The following is a 21,998-nucleotide window of genomic DNA, read 5'->3' on the forward strand; positions in this document are numbered from 1 at the left end:
ATGCTTCGAGAGGTCTTTTGGTTAGCGTCAAGAAGAGGCGGTGGTATTCGCAGTAGTAAGTCAGTTCTACTAGGGTCCCTCATTAATCTTTTGCAGCGTTTTGTTCTTTCGTTTCCGTTTTGTTAGAGCAACATGCGATCAAGAAAGTACAACGTGTTATCAAGGCAAAGTGGGTCTTCGACTTAAAGCTGCACTGACCTCGAGCGAGGGTCGATCAGTGTCCTCCTCGACCGGAACAGACGTCCTCGTGGTTTGCGGCTCCGTGTCTTCCGGCCGTTTGGTCACCGCCTCCTTTTCCTCGGAATGCTTAGAATGCTTCTTTTCCTCGTCAGGAAGATTGTCGCCCGCATGAAGATTACTTGAAAAATGAAACGTACTGTACGTGTAGAGTACTTGAGGATCTTTTTTAGCAAAATCGGAATCCACACTTGTTTCTTCGGCTACTGAGTCTCCTTCCTTGGATTTAAGTTTGACGCTCTTCAATACAACTTCCGTTCTTCCTCGTGCCTCTTCTTCATCGGAAAGATTTTCGTTCACGTGAAGGTTACTTGAAAAACTGCCTTGAAGATCGGTAGAATCAGAATTTACACTCGTCTCATCGATTGTTGAGTTCCTTTCTTCGGATTTAGGTTTGACGCTTTTCAATATAACTCTCATTCGTCTTTTGGTTTCGACGGGAAGATTTTTACCTCTGCGAGAATTATTTAGAAAAGTACCTTGAAGATTGTTATTAGTAGAATCAGGATCTACACTCGTTTCTTCGACTGTTGAATTCCCTTTCTCAGACTTAAGCTTGACGCTCTTCAATACAACTCTCGTTCTTCTTCTGGTTCCAGAAGAAGATTCGACGGGAAGATTCTTATTCGAAAGAGTACCATGAAGATTTTCATCGGTAGAATCCGAATCTACAGTCGTTTCTTCAGCTGTCGAATTTTTTCCCTCGGACTTAGGTTTGACGCTCTTTAATACAACTCTCATTCTTCTTCTGGTCTTGTATTCAACGGGAAAATTCTTAGCGCTGTAAAAATTATTTGAAAAAGTGCCTTGAAGACTTTCATTAGCAGAATCATATTCTGTACTGGTTTCTTCCGTCTTTGTCTCCTCTTCCTCGGATTTAGACTTAATTCTTTTCAATACAACTCTCATTCTTCTTCTTGTTTTTTCCTCATTAGAAAAATTCTGACTTAAGTTAACGTCATTTGAAAGATTATTTTGAAGACTTTTATCGGTAGAATCAGATTCCACATTTGTTTCGTCAATTGTGGAATCTTTTTCCTCAGATTTAGGCCTGACGCTCTTTAATACAACTCTCATTCTTCTTCCTGTAATCCTTTTATTGGGAAGATTCTTTTCTGCGTAAGGACTTTTTGGAAAATTGCCTTGTAGATTTGTATTGATAGAATCAGAATCTGCATTTGCTTTATCGCTTGAATTTTTTTCTTCGGATTGAGATCTAACATCTTTCATTATTTTTCTCGATTTATCTACTTCAGAAAGATCTTCGGCCACATGAAGATTACTTTGAGAATTATCTGGAGAGCTGTCATTAACAGAACTAGAATTGGTACTGGTTTCTTTCGTCAAGCTTTCTTGTTTTATCTTTTTCAGTGTAATATTTTGTTTTTCTTCACTATTTTCATTCTCATAATAAACATGAAGCATTTCATTCTCAATAGCAGTAGATTCTTTTATGGGTAGAATGGTAGTCGTTTTTTCCTCGACTTTTTCCTTAATTCTTTTCAATACAACTTTCATTCTTCTTACATTTTGCACTTGGTCATACGCAACGGTATCTTCAGTAGTATTCTGAACATCAACAATATCCTGATCAGGTCTATTGACAGTGCTATTGAACGCTTCAGAATTAACTCTGATTTTCTTTTGCATGATTCTTCTTCTATGATTATTCTCGATCATGTTCGAAGAAGAAATATAAGTAGGAGGTCTTCGTGGTCGTCCGCGATACGCAACTCGATGTCGAGAATATTGATTAGTCCTGTGCAATGTTACAGGACTTCCAAGCCAATTGTTCGTTCGATTTAGGACGCGACGTCTGGCCGTTTTCTGACTGGATTGATAATTAGTTGTGTCGAGTTCCGAAGTCGTTTGATTTTGTTTTCGATTTTCTATAGCTTTTAAAGTAGTTTCCTCAGATACTATCTTCATTTTTGCAGTTGTGGACTCCTCACTCGTTGCTTGTACAGAATCTGCGTTATAAGCATTCGTAGTTGTTCGAACTGTGGGATTTGTCGTAATCGTCGCAGAAGTTGTAGATCTTTTTAAAGCCACGGTCTCTTTGTCAGCAATTGATGTTGCGACCGAAAGGAGGGTTGAAGGAGTTTGAGTGACCTTTGGTGTAAAGAAACTTTTGTCCCCTTGGGTTGACGACAATGCAGCTGTTACAATTGACGATGGTTCGAAATTCGTACTATAAAGAGACTTTGGAAATGTGGTCGCTGTCGAGGTAAATATTTCAAATGTCGTGGGAATTTCAGTAGTTTGAGTAGACTCTGCAGTTGCGGTGACGGCTAATACCTCGGAATTGCTGCTAATATCAAGATTATTTGGATTTGTGAGATGTATCGTAGAAGATTCGGTTGTTAAAGTTGTGGGAACAGCCGAATTCGTCGAAGTTATGACTGTGCTCGTGATGGGAGCTTTGGACGAAGTCACAGAACTAGACTGAATCATGGTTGGCGAGGTCTCGCTAATTGCAAAAGTAGAAGGAATATTCGCATTTGCGAACGTCGTAGTTACGTTAAGGTCGGTAATCGTTGGAATTATTACACTAAGAGGTGTAGTCGTAATTATGTCTGCAGTTACGGTATTTGCATCTGCGGGATTACTCGTTGTCATAGGTGCAGTAGCATGTATATGTTGCGTGTTCACAGTTGAAGAAATAACCGTTGTTAATGGCGAAGCAGTTGTAGCAACGGGAATTGTAGTAACAGGAATTGTCGTAGTATTCTTAATTGCTGTAGTAGTAAATGTGGAATAATTTCCAATCGTGGAAGTTGTTTCAATTTCAGTATTCGCATCTGTGATCGAGATTGCATCAGTCATAACATCGTGCATATCTATAGTTGTTGGAATTGTGACTGCGGAATAATTTGCAATTGTGGAAATAACACCAATATCAGCGTTTATAATTTGCGTAGTCGCAGACTCAGTTGCAATTTCCTGCGCATCAGCAATATCTGGTATCATGAATGTAGAATAATCTGTCATCATGGATGTAGTTTCGATTCCGGTATTTGCTGTAGATTCGGTTACAGGATCATTTGCGACTGTTTGCGCAGTCTCTGGAACTACATTTACATTTGTAGAAGTAATCTCAGTTTCAGTGCTTGCTGCAAGCGCAGTCGTAACTGCTGAATCAGTCAGAATTGCGTTTGTATTCTCGATTGTTGGATTATCAGTTATGGAGTAATTCAGAGAAGTAGTTTCAACTCCAATACTTGTAGTCGCGATTGTAGCGTGAGTTGTAACTGCTGGCCCTTTTGCAACCGCGACCGTCGACGGTGCGGTCGTAATAGACACGTTTGCGACTGCAGAAACCGTCATGGCTGTAGGATCATCTGAGAATATTGAAATGTCAGCAGTGGGATCATTTATTGTCGAAATGATTTTTGAGATTGAAGGTGTCGCCGTGATTATCGAGTTCGTCAAAGTCATCGCTGCTTCTACAGTTGCGTGGCTTTCTGGATCTTCGGTTTTTGTGTTGTTAGAATTTTCAAGATTATTGTGAACGTTTGAAACCTCAGGAGATGCCGTGGAATCAGGCACGATTGAAGGAATCGGCGAAGTCGTGGGAAGTTTACGCCTCCTTGAAATCAAAGTCGAAGCGGACTTAGTTAGAGAAGCGTTTCTTACGGTGCTCGTTGCGACACGAATAGAATCGCTCTCAGTTTGTCTTATGGCATCCTTGATCGGCGAGACAGTGGTTCTGTTTCTTTTCTTTGCCACTATACGTCTGCCTGTCCACAACGGACTAGTGGCTTCATTGTATCTGCTCACAGCGAGGACGATTCTTCGTCTTGTCGGCGTTGTCGAGGATGCGACATAAGAGTTGGAAAGAGGCGTTGTACGATCGAAGTTACGCGATTTTCCTCTTTTGGATGCTGGTCTGTCGATAGGAGTTGTAATTAAGTCAGACTTTTCGTGATTCGAAAGATTTTCAGCATAAGAATCTTTTGAGAAGATCTCTGAAGAACTGGGCGTGGAATACTTCTCTTCGCGACTGTCGCCTTTGTCATTAACGATATCACTTACGTTGTAATCGAGAGCATTAGGTCCCGATTTGATCCGATCATTATAAGCGACAGTGACAGTCTCATCGGTCGTAGAAATATCAGAAATTAAAGTAGTTTCCGGCTGTTGTTCGCCGGGAGTGTCGGTCGTCATGTAAGATGGCGTAGAACTATCCGCCAATATCGACGATGGTAAATTATTATCGCTTCTGGTGATATAAAACCCATGTATTACCGGGCTTCGAATCAGACTGGCAAGTGGAATGCCGCGCATTGTCGTCGGCTTCAAATAGATCGAGGTCGTAAACGTCTTTCGATTATTTTCGTCCCCCTGAATAGTGTTTGTGACTGAAAGTCGCTCATCAAAGTTTGCAATGTCTTCCATTCTTGGAGCGCGAGATCTTGCTTTGTTCTCTGAGGCTTGCTGCAGCCACGAATCGCCGGTTTCTTCGAACACGCCTCCCGATAACTGGGCGATCTTTTTATCGCCGTCTTGCGACTCGTCTGCTCCTCTCAACGACTCTTCGACGTTCTGCCGGCTAATGTCGTTGTCCACGTCGTTACGCAGCAAGTGCAAGAGTACGGACGACGACGTCGTGGTGGTACGATCGTCATAGTAAGTCGTAGGATAGCCGATCAGTTCCTTTAGGGTCGGCAGCCTGATAGTTTCCGAATCGGCGACCTGAAAATCAGAACAATGCACCGCGCTTTAATGCGGAGATCCCCAGGGATCTCTCTCTTTCTCCTTTCCCTTTCCCTCCATAGTGTGTTTCTTTGCAGTCTCCTTCTTTCTGTCTTTCTGTCTGTGCGTGAGCTGCGCCAGTCTTGGAAGAGAAAAGAGGGAACGTGAAGAGGGGGAATTCTCTAGTTATCTATTGAAGCGCCGCGAACGTGTCTTGCTTGCTGCGTTAATTTGGATAATAAGGAGTCATCCTGGGTCATCGATAGCGTTTAATGATGATTGTATTTGTGATTGATATAAGTAGAAGTACATCATCAAGAGAGTTATCAGAGGTTTCAGTCAAGAGTTCCTCTGAGTAAGTGGGAGAAGAAGGTTCGTTATGATACGTCATTATTGATGATGTGAGGATGATGCGTGAAGACGATTATTCGGTCGTCGGTCGTCGTGAGCTATAGCGAGTCCTTGTCGTTCCTTTTGATTCATGTAGTCGCATTTGTTTAATGTCTCACCTCATTAGAGCAATCTTAAATATAATTAAGCTCGTTATAATTACTATATTTACATTAGTGACGTTCAGACGTCTACTAACTCTTTAACAATCTCTCCGACAAATCGGCGATCGGAATTGGCTTCTTAATTAATTAATGGCTGAGTCTATGTACATTATCGACGTTGACCACGTCGATGATTAATAACGACATTTGTATACTACTACTTCGCGGAGCTCTTGCCGGCGATCAGGTTGCTGAACACCGACTCGATCTCGATGGTCGAGGACTCGTGAGATTCCGTAGTGAATCGACCATCGTAACGATAATTAAACTCGCTCTCGATCGGCAGAGTGGACCGCTCGACACCCTGACGAATTTCGTTGGCGGACTCGTCGTCGTCGGCTCCAGTCACTGAAACTGACAACGGGGTCGTTGGGGGAAACTGATCCGCTGGTATCCTCGTGGTCGACGTCAGCGACGAGTACTTGGTCTTGATGAGGATCTTCTGCCGCTCCGTAGTGCCGGACTCGGTTACCGAGGTCACCAACCTGGTGACGGACGGCTTCACCGTCGTGGCACGTATGTAAAATGGATCAATCAGGTTCTGCGAGTCAAGAGAATCACTGCTTCTCGGCGTCGTTGTTCTCAGCGACTGCTGCTTCCGATAAAAGGCATCCGCGACGTAATCGAATTTCTTCGCCGGTATCAGGGTCTCCGTGACCGTCGCTTCCGTGCTGGTCGACGACGAACGTCTTGGGTACGAGCGCGTTCTGAAATATTGCCAGGTGCTCGTGGATTCCGGACTCGGCAACGTAGTTTCTTCGTCGATTTTGACGTTTTCCCGGTCTAGAAGTTTGTAACGCGTTCGCGGCTGCCGGAGGCCGGATTGCCTGCGCCTCGCCTCCCTCGTTTCCGGTGTCTCTTCAGATTCTTCGGGCGCGGAGTCTAACGGAGGATATCGCCTGGGCGACAAAGCCTCCTCAGGGTCGAATGGCCTTTTCAAAATTATGGGAACCTTGTATCGCGACCGAACCTCGGGTCCGCGAGTGGCAATCGATGTCAATTGATACGTATTATCTTCTGCGTGCTCCGTTCTCGCGACTTTGTGATCTTCAACATCCTCGACACGGACTGAAGGGTAGTTCGTTTGGCCTCTTAACGAATTTGTAGTATAATATTTCCAGAATTCTGCGAAGTCATCTGAAAAACCATTCGTCGAAATCGACTTGCTCTTCAAGGTCGTATCTTCTGCAACGTCCTGTCTAGCCAAGTCGCGGGATCCGCTATCTATATCCTCTTCTTTCTCTTCCTGATACTTCAGATCATCGCGAAGTGTGTTGGCGGTGGTAGAAGAAACCGGATGACGTCGATTGAACAAGTTGTTCCTGCGTCTTGAGAGAACCTCGAGGCTGCTGTTTTCTGTCGACGATAACGCAGGATATCGATTGGTCGCGTTCCCCGAAGACGATGCAGGACTCTTGCGAATAAACTTCTTACGCGCGTATCTCGACTCGAAGCTCGATTTTGCGGCCGATAACGGATCTGATTCGAGAATCCGAATCGTGAACGGCGTGGTAGTCGCTTGTGCGCGAGTAGTGGCTGAATCTGACGTGGGCGATGTGGTGATTATTTGCACGCGAGTAGTGGGCAGGTTTTCGGTAAACGGTAACAACGTATCTTCCAGAAACGTATTGCTTTCAGTGTTGTAAACCGTGGCTGTCGCCAGCGTTGATTCCATCGTAGTAGTTTCAGCACCTATTTCAATCGTCGACTGACGAACTTCGTCGGCGTCCGTGTTAATCGTCGATATAGTGGCGGTGCTGAGAACATCTGTAGTTTCCTCGCCTGATATCGTCGTGGTTTCAGTCGCGGGAGTCTCCAAAGTAACCTTCGTGAAACCATCAGCGTTGTTATCGGTGGACAAGGTGGTTTCCGTGATAGTTGGAGTCGAATCTTCCATTTCTCTCGTAAATCCGGTTAAACCAGTAGCGATCGTCGATTCTTCGGCATTTTTGCTCAGAATAACTGTAGCAGCTGTCGATTTGTCAACACTTTTATCGCTTCCCATCGGAGTTGTCGTTTCTAGAAGAAACTTCGAAACCTTTTCTTCTTCGAGGGAAACTTCAAGCGATGTCGATGAAGTGTCTTGAGACGGGCGTTTACGTTTTATCACTTTTCGTCTGTGAGACACCTGAGGTCTTTCCTCTTCTTCTGTTTCAATAATGTTGGCAGCTGTGCTCGATGATATCGGTCTCCTTCGTAGCAGAACCTTTCGTTTTCTTGGCGCTATCGATGTCTTTTCCGCATCAACGGTACGTCCGGTAGAAACGATTGTCACCAAATCGGGATTAAATTCGTGAGCTTCGATGTGAGCAGTCGTCGTGGCTACAGCATCCTCAGGTCGGTCACTCGTATAATCCACTTTGTTACTAGATACAGTCGTCACGCCAATTTGTACGATCGGTTTCACAGTGTAGATCGGTTGGATGGTGTTCGATTCGATGACGGAATCAACCGTAGCGGTTGATTGATCGACGCTGTTCAGCAAATCGTTTCCCTCGATCTTATCGGTGTGTTCCTGGTTCGATTCGTCATTCACTTTTTGCGCCGGCTCTTCCACGTTGTTCCTCTTCCTCGTATACTTCGTCCTGTCGTATAACTCGCGATTAACAGTTGGCTTCCTGAAGACCCTGATGTTCGTTATCTTATCGTTCTCCTCGTCACTGCTGTGATCGGATCGCGATCGAAACAACGAGTTTCTCCTAGAACTGCCTTGCGTTATTCTGACTATCGAACTTTCGTCCAATTCGTTGGGTTTGGTGGATTCTACTGTGCTGTTGACTCTGTTAGGTCTCCGATATCTTCTCCTGAGGTCATCGCTGGTGGCTGTGCTGACGGTCGTCGAACCTGTTGTCCTGCCTCTTTCTCTAGTCCTGGAACCGGGAACGGAATTCGTGGAAACGTCCTGCGTTCTTGATCTCGACGACGGGATGTACCTGCTGGATCCCCTACTGCGCGATCTGCTAAGTTCCCTGCTCCTGGACGTAGAAGCCTCCGCGCGTGGAGCGTTTACTTGATCCACCGACTCCTCCTCGGTAACTCGGTTGGTCGGTCTCGTCCTTGATCGAACTCGCCCCTGAACCGGGCTGGATGGACGCGTAGGATTTCGCGACGAAATACTCACCTTGGACCTGCTTAACGGGGTCGTCGCCGTCGCTGTCGTCGTCGCTTCCGATGAACCAGATCTTCGTCTGGTGAAACCGAACGGTCGCGGTTGTGACACCACGGCGATCGTCGGTCTACTCGCCAACGTCGTCGTTGTCGTCGTTGTCGATTGGCTTGAACTGCTGCTAGCTGCTGGCAACGTTGTGAACAGGATCTCCGTTGCCGAATCTTCCACCAGTTTCACCGAGTCAGTGGTGGAGCCGATGTTTGCTTTAGGACTGACGCTTGATGAGTTTTCCGGCGGCTCGACGCTGATCACGGTGATGATCTCGGTGGAGGTCGAAGTGGTCGCTGCAGGCGTCGTTGGCAACGATGCGGTCGTACTAGCTGTTGTCCTGGGTACTTCAGGATTCTCTTCTGGTCTCGTCGGTGAAATAGTCTCGCTGGTGACCTCCGATAAAGGTACTGTGCTAGACAAATCCTCCGAAGTTTTCAAAGTAGTACTTCTGAACCTTTGTACGTTGGTGTACCTGAAAAATTAAGTAAGAACGTGAAATGTATAGTAATATAGTAAAATGTTTTATAAAAACAAATTATGTATAGGAACCTAGATTTGGTTGTTGATGAATCATTATCTTTCTCTGCTGATCGATCCGTGCTTTTCGAATCGTTCCTCTTCTCTGATTTCCTGAAATTGTTATAATGAAGAGATAAAAATTAAATCTCGTAAAAGTATAATAAGATAATATACTATGATATAATATATACTTAGATATTATATAATTATATTATGTTATATATTATATTATATTGAATGTTTTGCAAACTTATTTTCTTATACCTGAAACCCGAACTACGATTTCGAAAAAGTTTAGGCGTTTCAGAACTTGCTTCATTATCTTGTTGTCTAAAAAAACATTACGTCATATTAAAAAATTGTTAATATGTTTTTAATAGAACGGAACGCGAATAAAATAAAAAAATATATTTACTTCGAAGAAACGTACGGTCGTCGTCTGCGAGTCGGTCTTTCCTCCTCGATTTCTATCTCTTTCCCTTCCACGTCGTTCTCGGTTCTGAAAATTTCATGTCGTGAGAGATATGAGATAAAAATTAATTGTTCTCTCAATTATCTTACCTAGACGTCGTGGTGGAAAGTCGAGTTCGTCGAATATTTACGTAACTTGGCGTCACTCGCTGCGCAGACGAGCTACCTTCCAACGGATTGCTGACGGTTTTCTCCTCGGAAGAAGCTACGTCAGTGTTGTCACTTTCTTCCTCTTCATCAATATCTTCGTTCTCCGAGGAAGATCCTTTCGTGACCGATCTAATATATAAATCATGATGGAAATTAATCGATCTTAATAAATACAATTGACAAAGAAAGTGATAATGTTAAATACAGTTAATAGAAAAAGTATATTTTTTTGCTAATAAACAAAGAGGTGACTAACTTGGACCTCTCGATGGTGACGTATTGAGGTTTCTCCGATCGCCTGAGACTCTTCACTTCGGGAATATCGTCCAAGCCTTCGAACTGTGCTCTTCCCGGCCCGTTCACGTAACTAGTTTCCGAGGACGATAATATGGGCCGATTACCGATTCTGCTCGCTTGGCGACTTAATACACGCTCGTACAAACTACGACTAATCGTAGCTGGCGTAACGCTTTCGCTACTCGACCTGATCGAGTCCGAATTCTTCTCTTGAAGTAGCAATTGCTTTTCCAACTCTTCTATTCCGCCTAAAATCAAAGAATTCGAAAAATTATTTATTATAAAATATATTATAAGAGATTTCTTAGAGACAAAAGAGATAAAAAATATTATATAGAAGTACGTTACATAAGAGATAATATAAAAGAAAAAATATTAAAACTATAAAAGTTATTATGATAATTACAGAGGATGTGTTAACGTTATAAAATTATCAGAAACATACTTTGTAGTTACATATAATGCTTAGCAAACTTATACTTGCCGGCCTTTTTTATGAGATCGATGAGTTCCTTGATCACCTTCGGATCCTCCTCGTCTTCGCTATCGATGATTCTCTCCGGTTCGCTTGGTTTCGATGTGGTTGTCGTAGTAGTGGTCGTACTTGGTCTATTTCTGGTGAGTGTTTTATACACGAGTGGTTTCGCCGTCGTGGTAGTCTTCGGTTCTTCCTTTATTTTCTCCTTCTCCTCCTCCTCCTCCTCCTCTTCCTCTTCCTCTTCCTCGCTTTCCTCGATCTCGTCATAATCTTCCTCCGAATCGTATTCTTCCGATTCCGCCTTTGCGGTAGTTGTGCTGTGCAAATAAGTTGTTCGGCTTGTCGCGGCCGTAATGGGCGATCTGGTGGTCGAGACAATTGATGCTTTCAACGCTTTGGGACAAATCACGTTGCGTGGATAATCGCAAGAGTCCGCTCCTTTGTTGAATACCAATCCTACGAAAGCCCAAAAGATGCTGTTGACGAACGAGTCAAAGATTTCTATTCTAATCGGGGATCTAGCAATAAACGGAGATACTAAAACTACGGATGATTAAAAAATCTAATTTTTTTTATTTATTTTTTTTTATTTATTTTTATTTATTTAAATTTCTGATTTATGTGCCGAAATTTCGTATTAAGTATTCCCTTCTTTCCTCATAGAGTTGAATTAGCGTTAAAGGTAAAAACGTAATCAAAATTACTTATAGTAAAATAAAATTACCTGAAGGACAGGTGAACTGATGCGCAACCACGCCAAGTCCACTGGGACCACTGTCGAGACACCAGAAGTACTTCTTGCAATCTCGAGGATGCGGGAAAAAGCCTTCGTCCTCGCATTTAAAGTCTATAAAGAGCAAACCAGCGGTTCGTAATTTTATACAGTAAGAGAAATTTTTTTCCTTTGTTATAACTTTATTAAATTTTAAATATTCCAAAACATTTAAGAGCTCTCAATCAATCGATTGTTAAAAATACGTTAAAACGCGTTTTGTGTCCCGAGATTATTTTCTCACAGAAACTCACCGGTTCCTGGATCGGGAGTGGTTGGTGGCTCAGGAGTCGTTAGCTTGTTGCTCGGGGATTCCTCATTCTCGCCAGTCTTGCTCTGCTCCTTACGTCTGGATGGCTTTCTACGGGTGCTGCGATCGGTAGCACCGCTTCTCGTTTTACTCCTGTTTCGATTCTTCGGTCGTTCGATTTTCTCAGTGACTCTCACGGTGTTTCTACCCTCCGTGTCCTCTTCCGATGACGGATCGTACGATCTCCTCGATACCTCTCGATCTTCTTGTTCCTCCTTGCTCGCTTGCGAAATAAAACGGTGTTTTGGTCTTGAAGAGGACACGCGTTTGGTGGTGATCGGAGCTGATGTAGTTGTACTTCTTCGACTGCTCGTGCTCGACTTACGAGTGTTGCTTTGAGTGCGAGTCTTCTTCCGGCTGTCTATTGACTTCGTTTTGTCGATCGTATTCCTGCTACATAATAATAGTAATAACAATCAATATCTCTAATTTAATACTACTAAATTACTAATGGAGATAAAATATATCAAGATCCAGAAATAATATTCCGAATTACATTAGAGAAATCGGTGTTTTATGTTTTATCATTTATTAATTTAATGTCTTTAGATATTAAAGTTGCAACAAAACTAATGATAACGATAATATCGTGTTAACATACTAATAATGATAATTATAGCTTAGAATGCCATTTCTGACAATTTTTGATATTTTTTATAATATTACATGCTCAATCGCTCTTCAATTGTTACCTATTATCCGTAAGCAACGCTTCTTTGGCAGCCTCGATTAATGGATAAGGTCGACCGTGGCACTTGCCGCGGAAATCGTCGTTGTCTATCGACCAGAACATGATGCCTCCCAACTTCTTCTCGTTCACGTAGTGAGCTTTCAGTTTGACTATGTCCTCGTCATCGTACCCTACCCATTGATTGCCTTTGAAGGCATACGGTCCCATGGCTTTGGGATTTGGTTGAACGACTTCCCACTCGTCGGATTCCGCTATACTCTCGCAAATCTTAAAAATTGAATGTTCAAATTTTTAATTCTGTTTATATGTATATAAATAATTGGATGTACATAATTCCTAATATATGCGTTTTTATAAATTCTATGTATCATGTTAACGTCGCACTGTGTAATATACATAAAAAAATACTTTGCGCGTATGTATGTGTGTGTGTGTACGATAAAGTTTACCTCATAATAGGCAAGATAGCCCTTCTCTCGAGTGGCCTCTCCCTCGGTGCCTGGACCATCCGCGGGTGATCCAAGCTCGGTTGCATCTTGGTTGAACAACGTGTACGACCGACCGTACGTTGGTATTCCAAGAACGATCTTATCCGCGGACGCACCTTTCTCCAGGAGATGAGTGATTGTATAATCCTGTTAGACACACAAACGAGAGGACGCGTTACTATAATGACTGATCTGTTCAAGCGATAATTATAAGACCTTGACGAGTAAGCTCTCACGATAGTCAATTCCGCATCGTAATTGTACTCATTGTTCTCCTCCAGTGGATACAACGGCGAATGATGATTGACAGCGGGTTCGTACGCCGAGTGATAGTCGTAAGAGAGTAGATTAATGAAGTCCAAGTAATCGTTGAGCCTCGGTACATCGTAACCCTTGTCGATGTATTCGACGCCGGCGGGCATCGCCATCGACAGCAACAATCTCGATCTTCCGGTCTTCGAGGACTCTCGCTCGAACTCCTCGCGAAGTTCCTGTCAATTCGCAATTAATTATTTTAATTGGCAATGATTCCTGCTGATTGAGGCAAAATTACAAGCGTTTTTTTCTTATCGTTCTGCACGTATCCATGTTTCTTATATCTGTGAATCTTTATAACGTGTTCCTTTTTGGTTCGCTGAGAGACTTTTGCAAGAAATTTCATATCCTTTCCGCGCGGCGATAAGAAACGATTGAGACATATCTACCTGCACCAAGTCGGCGTAATTGTCCTTATCTCGCGGCTTTCCGCCGTCTCTAAATGCCGGATACTCCCAGTCGAGATCGAGGCCGTCGAAATGATTTTGCCTGAGGAACTTGACGGCGTTCTTGACGAACTCCCGCCGTCTCGCCGGATCGGCCACCATCGGTGAAAATCTGCTGGAGCCCTCGTTCCAGCCGCCGATCGCCAGCATCGTCTTCAAGTTCTTATTGTAGGTCTTCAAACCCGTAAACTTGGCGTATCCGCCTGTCGAGCGAGCGCGTTTATTGAAGAGTGAAAGTTAAATATCAGGCTAAGTCATCAAAGATGATGTGTTTGGAGTTTGTCAATCTAGTGCAATCTAGTGCAATCTGGTGCAATCTAGTTAGACAACTTGAGACACTAAACAGCCGAGCACTCTAAACTAAATGTAAGAGGCGTAAGATCTTATATTTAGATATAACAGATGTACAGTTAGAAGTAGTTTTCATTGCGATTGAAAATAACATTTTTAATACTTAAGAGGCATTTGACATTTACTCTTCAATTTCCTGAACAATTGAGTCATAAGTCATTATTTGTAATAAAATTTGGACATTAATAAAACGAATTTGAATTGACGATTAACAGTTAGTCGATAAAATTGTTAATTTTAATCGCTATCGATACGAATGTCCTCGATAAACAAGTAATTATTATCTTGCTAATAAGGCTGTAATGTTGGATTACAATTGCTAAGGCTGCAGTCTCCGATAAATTAATAATGAAGTTCAACAAAAATCTTGTAATAGATATCGCATATTTTTATGCTACCTTTCTCGATGTCTTGATATTTGTCGAACGGTCTTAGCGCGTTTTCCTTCGTGAAACCTCCGAACGCGTATATCAGGTGAGTGCACAGATATGGATTTATGTTTTGAGGAGAGAATTTCGCCGTGCCGGGCCGGTACACCGACCAATTCGTGTAATAACAGACAATTCTGCGTTCGGCGATTCCTAAAAGATAAAAATACGATAATAAGTACAAAAAAATATCTTTTCTAAGGGAATTTCTAGATGCATTTTGCTTATTTTTTAAATATAAAAAGTTGACTTTTTACATTTCTATGTCACTAAATAATTGTAACAATTTTTTAAAGCGTATACATAAAATAAGTATAAATAAACCAAGTCATTGCTGATCATTAATCATCAGTAATGTATTGCTATCAATCAGCAATGTACTACTAATAGTCAGATTTAAAATTAATTTTAAGTCAGCAATGTATTACTATCAATCAGCAATATACCACTAATAGTTAGATTTAAAAATTACTTAAGTAGATTCACAATAGTTGATTTAATAAATATAATATTGACTCAACAGACTTAAAGATAGTATTTACACAAATAACAAATTAGACTGTATTACATATGTAAAATAATTCCTTTATAGTTATTAAGATATTCTTTAATCTTTTGTTTGGCGTCTCCCTATATACAGAAAGAGGGAGAAACGAGGTCGCTTTGTTCATACATGCACGGGCGACTGCTCTTCAGCTTTCAATGGAGATCTATTGAATGAAGAGACAGCTACGGCAGATGTGCATCCTGGCGCATTCAGTTTCGCGCTCTGAGCCGCGAAAAATCTCGCTCTCCGATTGTCACCTCCACAATAGCAGCGCGGCCCGCATGTTCGCGCGTGCCGATCACGTTTTCACCGCGACCGCTAAATGCATGTGCGTCTGCGAGATCGTAAATTAAATGCACGCGTGTTCCGGACGTGCTTCTTTACGTTCGCATTGAAGCGCACACTCGCGAGCCACGAACGCGGGGAGAACGCGTAAAACGGCCGCGAGAGAAAACGCTGCCACGGGGAGAAATTGACACGCGATTGGACTTTCGTTTATGCACGCGAAGAAATAGCGTCGCGGCTTCGGCTTCAACTCGCGTAGCCGACGTGGCTCTTAAAACGCATGTCTGACACCCGGCTAAACTTTCCGACTGAGAAAAAGATACGGCGGTTATGTATGATTTACGGTAGAAAATGTAATCAATTTTGATAAAAATTTAGCACAAACGCAAAATTAGATGTACTCTTCTAGGATTTATCACGTCTTCTTTAAAAAGCATGAACTTCTATTATAAAGACAGTAATTTTCTTGAAATATGTATGCAGTTATGATAACAACATGATGGATTCTAATAAATAATGGAAGATCAATTTAAGATGTAAGTAAAATTATAGTCTAATGTGTTAAAATCGTGTTGGTTCTGACATTTCAATATTTTTGCATCAATTAATTCTCAAAACATCATTTTACACAGAAAGCAAAATATCTAATTCCATTACTTTAGTATTATTTTTTAGATTATTTTTTGTAAAAGCTAATCTCCAGAATTAAGATTTTTCTGGTGATAATAATCAATCTTCCGTAACGCAAAATAAGGAGTTCCTATAACCCTGCGATTATATGAATTGGATCAGATTATCTAGGATATCATTACAGTTAATCCAACTTCCTTCAACGAAACGTTACGATGATCCACACGTAACCCGATCGAAAATGGCAATTGCGAAAGTGAGAGATAGTATTACGAGACGGATATTGTTTCCCGCTAGCCGTCCGAGCGGTTAATTAGCCGAATGCGTGTATCTATGCACGGCGAGAGGTATGCATCTCGTTGCCCTGCTTCGCACGCGCATAATCGCCCACGAAGGCTGACTTTGACGGTGCGCGCCGGGAGTCCGCGTTCGTTCGGTTATACATGCAAGGAGATACTTTCGAGTCGTCCGCGAATTATCCGATCGTGCTTTCACCGATCGTGCGTGAAACGAGGCCGAACATCGTGTGGGAACAATGCTGCGAGCGGTGCCTGTAAATTAAGTCTTGCTACTTGACCCTGACCAGGAGGACTAGGCGACACTTTAGCGAGGTCGACGAGTATCCTCGGGCGATGAATATCGAGATCTAACCGCGACCGGTGCGATTTCATCGGAGTTTAATCGGAAGATCTATACGCCCGCGTGATCAAATTAAAGGATATATATGTTATATATAATTTGTGAAGTTAAAGGAAAGTTAAATTTTATCGTTTTAACTATGATATACATAATGATTGATTATAAATTAATTATGACTGACAAACCAGTGTGTTATAAACTAGAGATTATACTTTCAAAAAATAGGAAAAATGAAAATTGCAGTAAAAATACGTAATATGTACGACCTAGTTGCAGTTTATATTGTACATTTTTATTTTTAGTACAAATAAGTATCCACTTCTAATCTAAAGTAATTATTTTACATATAAAGAATCGAGTTCCTCTGTAGATTGCTCTTTCAAGGTTTTTTCCATTTTTTTTCATACTTTATAAATCTACATGAAATAGATAATGTTACGAAATTTAAAAACTTTAGGAGCAATATCGACAAATCACATTTTTTTCTTATCTTAATTATGAAATGGATCAAGTAGGAAACAGCAGAAATAGCATTAAATAATCATATCAATATTTCGGACACAACAACGAAGTCGCGCAAATATAATAAAATTCGTCAAGAATATATCACTTGCATTAATCGGAGCCTTTGAAATCCATGTTCGTGTTAGATACAACACGTCGTATCGAATCTTTAATATGTAAACCCCATTACCTCCACCCGCCCAGCAAAGATCACCGCGATACTGAAACGCTCGAGATTCTCTTTCACCGCAATAACGCCCACCAAGAGAGTATACTCGTAACAGTCCCACGCTGTACACATATATCGGCATTATACGAACGGCATAATGGTATTAAACCGCGATACATAATAGCGTAGATAATATCGAGCAAGAGACCCGCGATCTCCGCGCTTGCTCGTGATCGCGCGTTTTTCCGGATTTGCCCGTCAAATATGAGAAAAATCCACGTCGTGGCTCTGTACCTTAATCGCGATGTGGAAAGCGCCGAGTTATTGAAAGCGCATAAACATCGCAAGGTGGAAGTCTCCCCGTATTATCGCTCGTTCTCGGGCATTATTGTCCATTGTGAAAAATGTTACAGCTTCTTCGCGCGATTTATGGGAATGTTAACTATAATTCTTTACGAAGTTTAAATGATCGCGTGAGAGCGTTAACGGCGAGAAACTTTCGAACATAAAAATTATAATATTCAATGATATGTTTCCCGTATATCTTACCAATTGTTTTAAATCTATTTTAAATTGTCTTAAAGTTGTTTTGTGAAAGAAAGTAGTTGGCTACTGTTTTTTGATATTATTAATTTATCTTTATATAGCAATAAAAAAGATAAAATATAAGATATTTATTTTAAATGATTAAAAAATATTAAGCATTCATTAGAAGAGCTATTGTCTATACAATAGTTCCACAATAATTTTGGTTTTGTTCCGATAACAGATTCCTCGATCAAATTAAGAGAAAAACCGACATTTTCTTAACAAGAATATATAGGAATGTTCAAAATTTTTTGCAATTTTTCATTAAATATCTAAAGTACGTAAGAGTAAATTTGAATTCGGGATCTGGGATTAAGATTTTATATAAACGAAATTTATTTCAATAATCGAATAATCTCTTAAAGAGTGCACACACATAACGTATTATACAAAAAGTAATTTCTATGCTAATTTTTCTGACTTTTATCGGAACATAGTTAACGCCAATGAATTTGCAGATGTTACAAAAAAAATCGAACGTTCAATTAGATGTAACTCCTTGTTTCAAGAACATCCGCAAAAGAGTCGAGCCTGTAATAACAAGTCTTCGCGGTGAAACTTTCGATCTTTTCCTGGGACTTTTGCGGGAAAGCGAACGGCCGTCCAGACAGCTGGAAAAACTAGTACTTTACGAGCTATCCGAGAGACCCTTTCGTTTTCTTCGCGTGTCCCATTCCAATTCGCTCGCTCACGGTTGCGGTGCCGATTGCTCTCGTGCAGCGTGGAAACGATTATATTGTTTCGCTTCCAGAATACACCAAGCAGATAAATGCCGGGGATTCGGATAAATGCAGCCTCGCAGTTTGTTTCGCAAGATGAAGGTTTACATTGACGGTGCACAAGCGCTCTTCGAAGTTTATTGCAAGCTATAATTTATTTTTAACATCCATAAGTGTCACTTTTCCGGTACCACGTAAAGCCCGGCTGCCGTTATTTTACGTAATACTTTTATATTTGGCGTAAAATTTCATTTGCTGTCGCTACTGGCTACTGCGGCTGCATTCGAAGAGCGCGCTATTAGCGCTATTGCATCATTCTGTCTTTATCGCTCATCAGGTGTAAAACAAGGATAGAACAAGCAAATAGCGCTAATAGCGCGCTCCCCGAATCCAGCCTGCGTAATTATACGAGGTGCTTCTCGAAGATCGGAAGGAGTCAGGTAAGCAATATTTTAAAAGAAATTCAATCTGGACAATTATTGACTTTTAAAAATGTTTTAGCCAGAAAAAATCGCGAATTATTAAATGTTTGCTAAAAGAAAGTCGACTTGAAATCGAAATCATATAGAATCGAATAGTTGAAAGATGTACTCAATTTTCTGTATGTAATTTGAAAAATCCAGATATTAAATTTTAACTGTTTTTTTTTTTAATGGAGAATTACTCTTATAGGAAAATTGCGAAAGACTTACCATCTTGTATCATCGCGAACAGAATTCCCAAGCAGAGAATCAGCGACGCCGCTCGCACCTCCTGCAACGGGAAAAATGGTGCGTCTCATTAATAATTCATCGTCGCCGGAGACGTATAATACAATATGTCAAAGTGAGAGTCTCGCGTAAATAATTAATTCATAGCGAGTTCGTCGCAACTTTGGTAGCGTTCGATCTCATCGCGTATTTGGCAAACGAATCGGTAGAGAGTCAACGGTATAATAGCTGGTGACTTCATTAATAAGTGCCGAGATGCAGTTAACGTTAGAAAGTTTGCATTATCGATAATGTACTAACATAAAAATGAAATAAAGACAGTTAATAAACATAAAAATATCCCTAACATTTTATACAACAAATAAAAATTTAAGATAAAAAAATTCTTGACAAAATGACGAAGCTTTCACTCGCGTTGCAATAAATTTTAAACTAATCGTAAGAGTTATTTATACATATTTAATATTATTATACACACATAATATATTTAAAGTAATGTACATATGTTAATTACAATCTTTTTGTATCTCTTAAACTATTTTACAAGTTTAAGTAATGTGCGCGTATCCTGGGAATCAAATAAGCGATGCACGTATCCCTGGGAATCGAGAAATCTAATTCATTCACGGTGCATTCGCGGTGCATTCACGGTGCATTCACAGCCCCCGTGAGATGCGTGAATTAAAGCCCAGCAGCCGTATAAAATATATCTATCTATCTCGGTGTTACGCGTTGCACCGAATGCCGGTTCCGCTTGTAACCGCTTATGTAACGCAGAAATGTAAAGTGCACGACGCGACGATGCACTTGTTCCCATAGCTCGGCTCGGTTAATGCGAATCGCGCGGGCGGCTCTCCCGATATGCCGGGATTAATAAAGATCGATGATATACATCGGGACGGAATGAATGGCGTCCAACGACACACATGGACAAACGCGGACGACCGCTCCTCGTTACATAATGGGCGTGCAAAGAGAAAGCAAGAAGAAAGAACGCGGCGCGACTTTCTCGCGGCGTTTCGGGCGGCGAGTTTCGCGTTACATTAACGTGTAGCGCCGCCCGTTCTGTCGTGATAACAATTAACGCGCCTCCGTGGACCCCGGAAATTCCCAATTCGTTTAATGAGACGGACAGAAATTCCGAGGCCGCGGCGGCGCACCTCTCGCGGAAAGGCAGCCGCGAGCGCGCGATGACTTATTCTTAATTGGTCCTTTCCTCTGATTGCGGCGAAACTTACAACATCTCGAGACGTTAAACGGAGTCGGAGTAACTATCGGATATCCTTTCGACATTCGCAGACATTAAACAAGAAATTAACGGCCATTGCGAACGCTTTAACGAGGCATCGAGTAGTTTCGAAGTCACAATCCACAGAAGTTCGAGACGCGCAAAACCTCGAGGAAATAAATAGACAATGAAAATCTCTTAAATTAATTTTAACTGCGTTTCTCGTCTTAATAGATACTTAATACCAAGATTAATTTACGAAGATATTCCACCATAGATATCCGTCGTTTCTGATAATTTGAACGTATAACTTTGCGATTTCTGATGTATGTAGAAGTTAAATATATTCGTAGTTTTTAAAAAGGAGAAATGTAATTCGCGCGGTGTATGCAAATTAAACAAAGTTTAAAATTTAAATGTAAATGTTATCAGTGCTCGATGTAATACATAATGAGCCACTGGTGGCTGGTCTTCAATTAAGATAATTACAGTACGGCGCGAATATTCTGTCCCCGTCCGTTCATAAGGTGCAGTCACTGCAGTCCAGTGTGTTACATCGCACGTTACATTTCTGCAACCGCGGGGGACCTGATAATCATCTCGTCCGTCTCGTTGCGAACCGTCCTCGCGCGAGCACGTGTGCTACCTCCCCGGAGTAATAGCTCGCGCACGCGGCGGCGCGCGGCTGTGGCATGCACGCGCGGGGTGGGTCAAAAAACTCCCGGGGCCCCTCTAAATGTCAAATAACTTTCTACGATGCCGGGATCCTTGGAAAGCGGGTACGGGCGATTCAAGGGAGAGCCTCGAGCGATTATACGTTCGCGTTCTTCGCGCCGCTGCGTATCAGTACGCACACGCGCGCGTACGTCGATCGTCCGGCGACCGGCAAACACGGCCGAGGCTGGTCATTGCTGGACTTTCTGGGAGTTTCGTAACCGGAACGGAAGTTCTCGTCGTGCTTTCGACGCACGATTCGCTACCGGCGCGGCGTCCCACCGCCGGACGCCATTACCATCGTTTGACTCTTAAACGATTTCTCATGTTAAATTTCGCAAAAATTATCTTACGCTTCGGTGAAAGGATCCGAACTCGGGAATCCGATCATTTTTTGTTTCTCGTAATCACAAGCCCGGAGATATACAAGCGGGAATCAATGAGAGAAATTAAATCGTACGAAATTCTGTTGAAAATTTTATTTGTATCACTATTTCAATTTTATTTATCATATTCGCGACATAAATGTACGTCAACTGTACTATAATACGAATAATATACGTTAAATCTTGTTTTATTTATTATACTATGCATTATTATTCCAAACTGGGATAATAATTTCAGTTCAGTAAAGAAACTGCAAGCAACTTTTCGCTTTAGCGTGAAGCAATTAATTAACTTTGACCCAGTGCATAAGTACATAAGTACTGGGTCAAAGTTAATTTACTTACGTACGATTTAATGCAGCTCGCTGCTCGGCAAGCGTTCATTTAGCTTGTTTGTGTGCGAGCTCACCGAGAATCTCTTGGTGCACATAATCGAGAAGAAAGGTTCTTGCAACGAGTAAGACGTGCAGGTATGCAACTCCGGTCGTGGATATGCTATACGCGTATGCAGCTGAAT

At 41.8% G+C, this 21,998-nt stretch overlaps 3 protein-coding genes across 3 annotated transcripts in view; all 3 read right to left on the reverse strand.

The window, feature by feature from the left end:
* Nucleotides 1-6: 6 nt before the first annotated feature.
* LOC112466195 (mucin-22-like) lies at nt 7-3,865 on the reverse strand. Its single transcript, XM_025034148.1, has one exon. The coding sequence runs from the start codon at nt 3,673-3,675 to the stop codon at nt 160-162; it is 3,516 nt and encodes a 1,171-aa protein (XP_024889916.1). The 5' UTR covers nt 3,676-3,865; the 3' UTR covers nt 7-159.
* Nucleotides 3,818-5,446, reverse strand: LOC112466192. Its single transcript, XM_025034145.1, has 3 exons — nt 5,442-5,446; nt 3,874-4,957; nt 3,818-3,826 (listed from the first exon to the last, which is right to left on the reverse strand). Exons 1-3 carry the CDS (start codon nt 5,444-5,446, stop codon nt 3,818-3,820), a joined length of 1,098 nt encoding a protein of 365 aa, XP_024889913.1.
* LOC112466194 (serine-rich adhesin for platelets-like) overlaps nt 4,862-21,998 on the reverse strand; it is a 25,774-nt gene continuing 8,637 nt past the window's right edge. Inside the window, exons 2-16 of the mRNA XM_025034147.1 lie at nt 19,136-19,196; nt 14,333-14,515; nt 13,527-13,786; nt 13,059-13,313; nt 12,784-12,969; nt 12,336-12,601; nt 11,588-12,036; nt 11,286-11,408; nt 10,568-11,017; nt 10,043-10,331; nt 9,727-9,915; nt 9,581-9,664; nt 9,430-9,495; nt 9,196-9,276; nt 4,862-9,118 (exon numbers count right to left, since the gene is read on the reverse strand). Coding sequence (XP_024889915.1) covers nt 5,644-9,118; nt 9,196-9,276; nt 9,430-9,495; nt 9,581-9,664; nt 9,727-9,915; nt 10,043-10,331; nt 10,568-11,017; nt 11,286-11,408; nt 11,588-12,036; nt 12,336-12,601; nt 12,784-12,969; nt 13,059-13,313; nt 13,527-13,786; nt 14,333-14,515; nt 19,136-19,196 — 6,417 coding nt within the window. The 3' untranslated portion in view covers nt 4,862-5,643. The remainder of the gene's footprint in view (nt 9,119-9,195; nt 9,277-9,429; nt 9,496-9,580; nt 9,665-9,726; nt 9,916-10,042; nt 10,332-10,567; nt 11,018-11,285; nt 11,409-11,587; nt 12,037-12,335; nt 12,602-12,783; nt 12,970-13,058; nt 13,314-13,526; nt 13,787-14,332; nt 14,516-19,135; nt 19,197-21,998) is intronic.

The sequence above is a fragment of the Temnothorax curvispinosus genome, unplaced genomic scaffold, assembly GCF_003070985.1.
Source record: "Temnothorax curvispinosus isolate PA1 unplaced genomic scaffold, ASM307098v1 QBEX01015990.1, whole genome shotgun sequence".
In the NCBI taxonomy this organism is placed as follows: Eukaryota; Metazoa; Arthropoda; class Insecta; order Hymenoptera; family Formicidae; genus Temnothorax; species Temnothorax curvispinosus.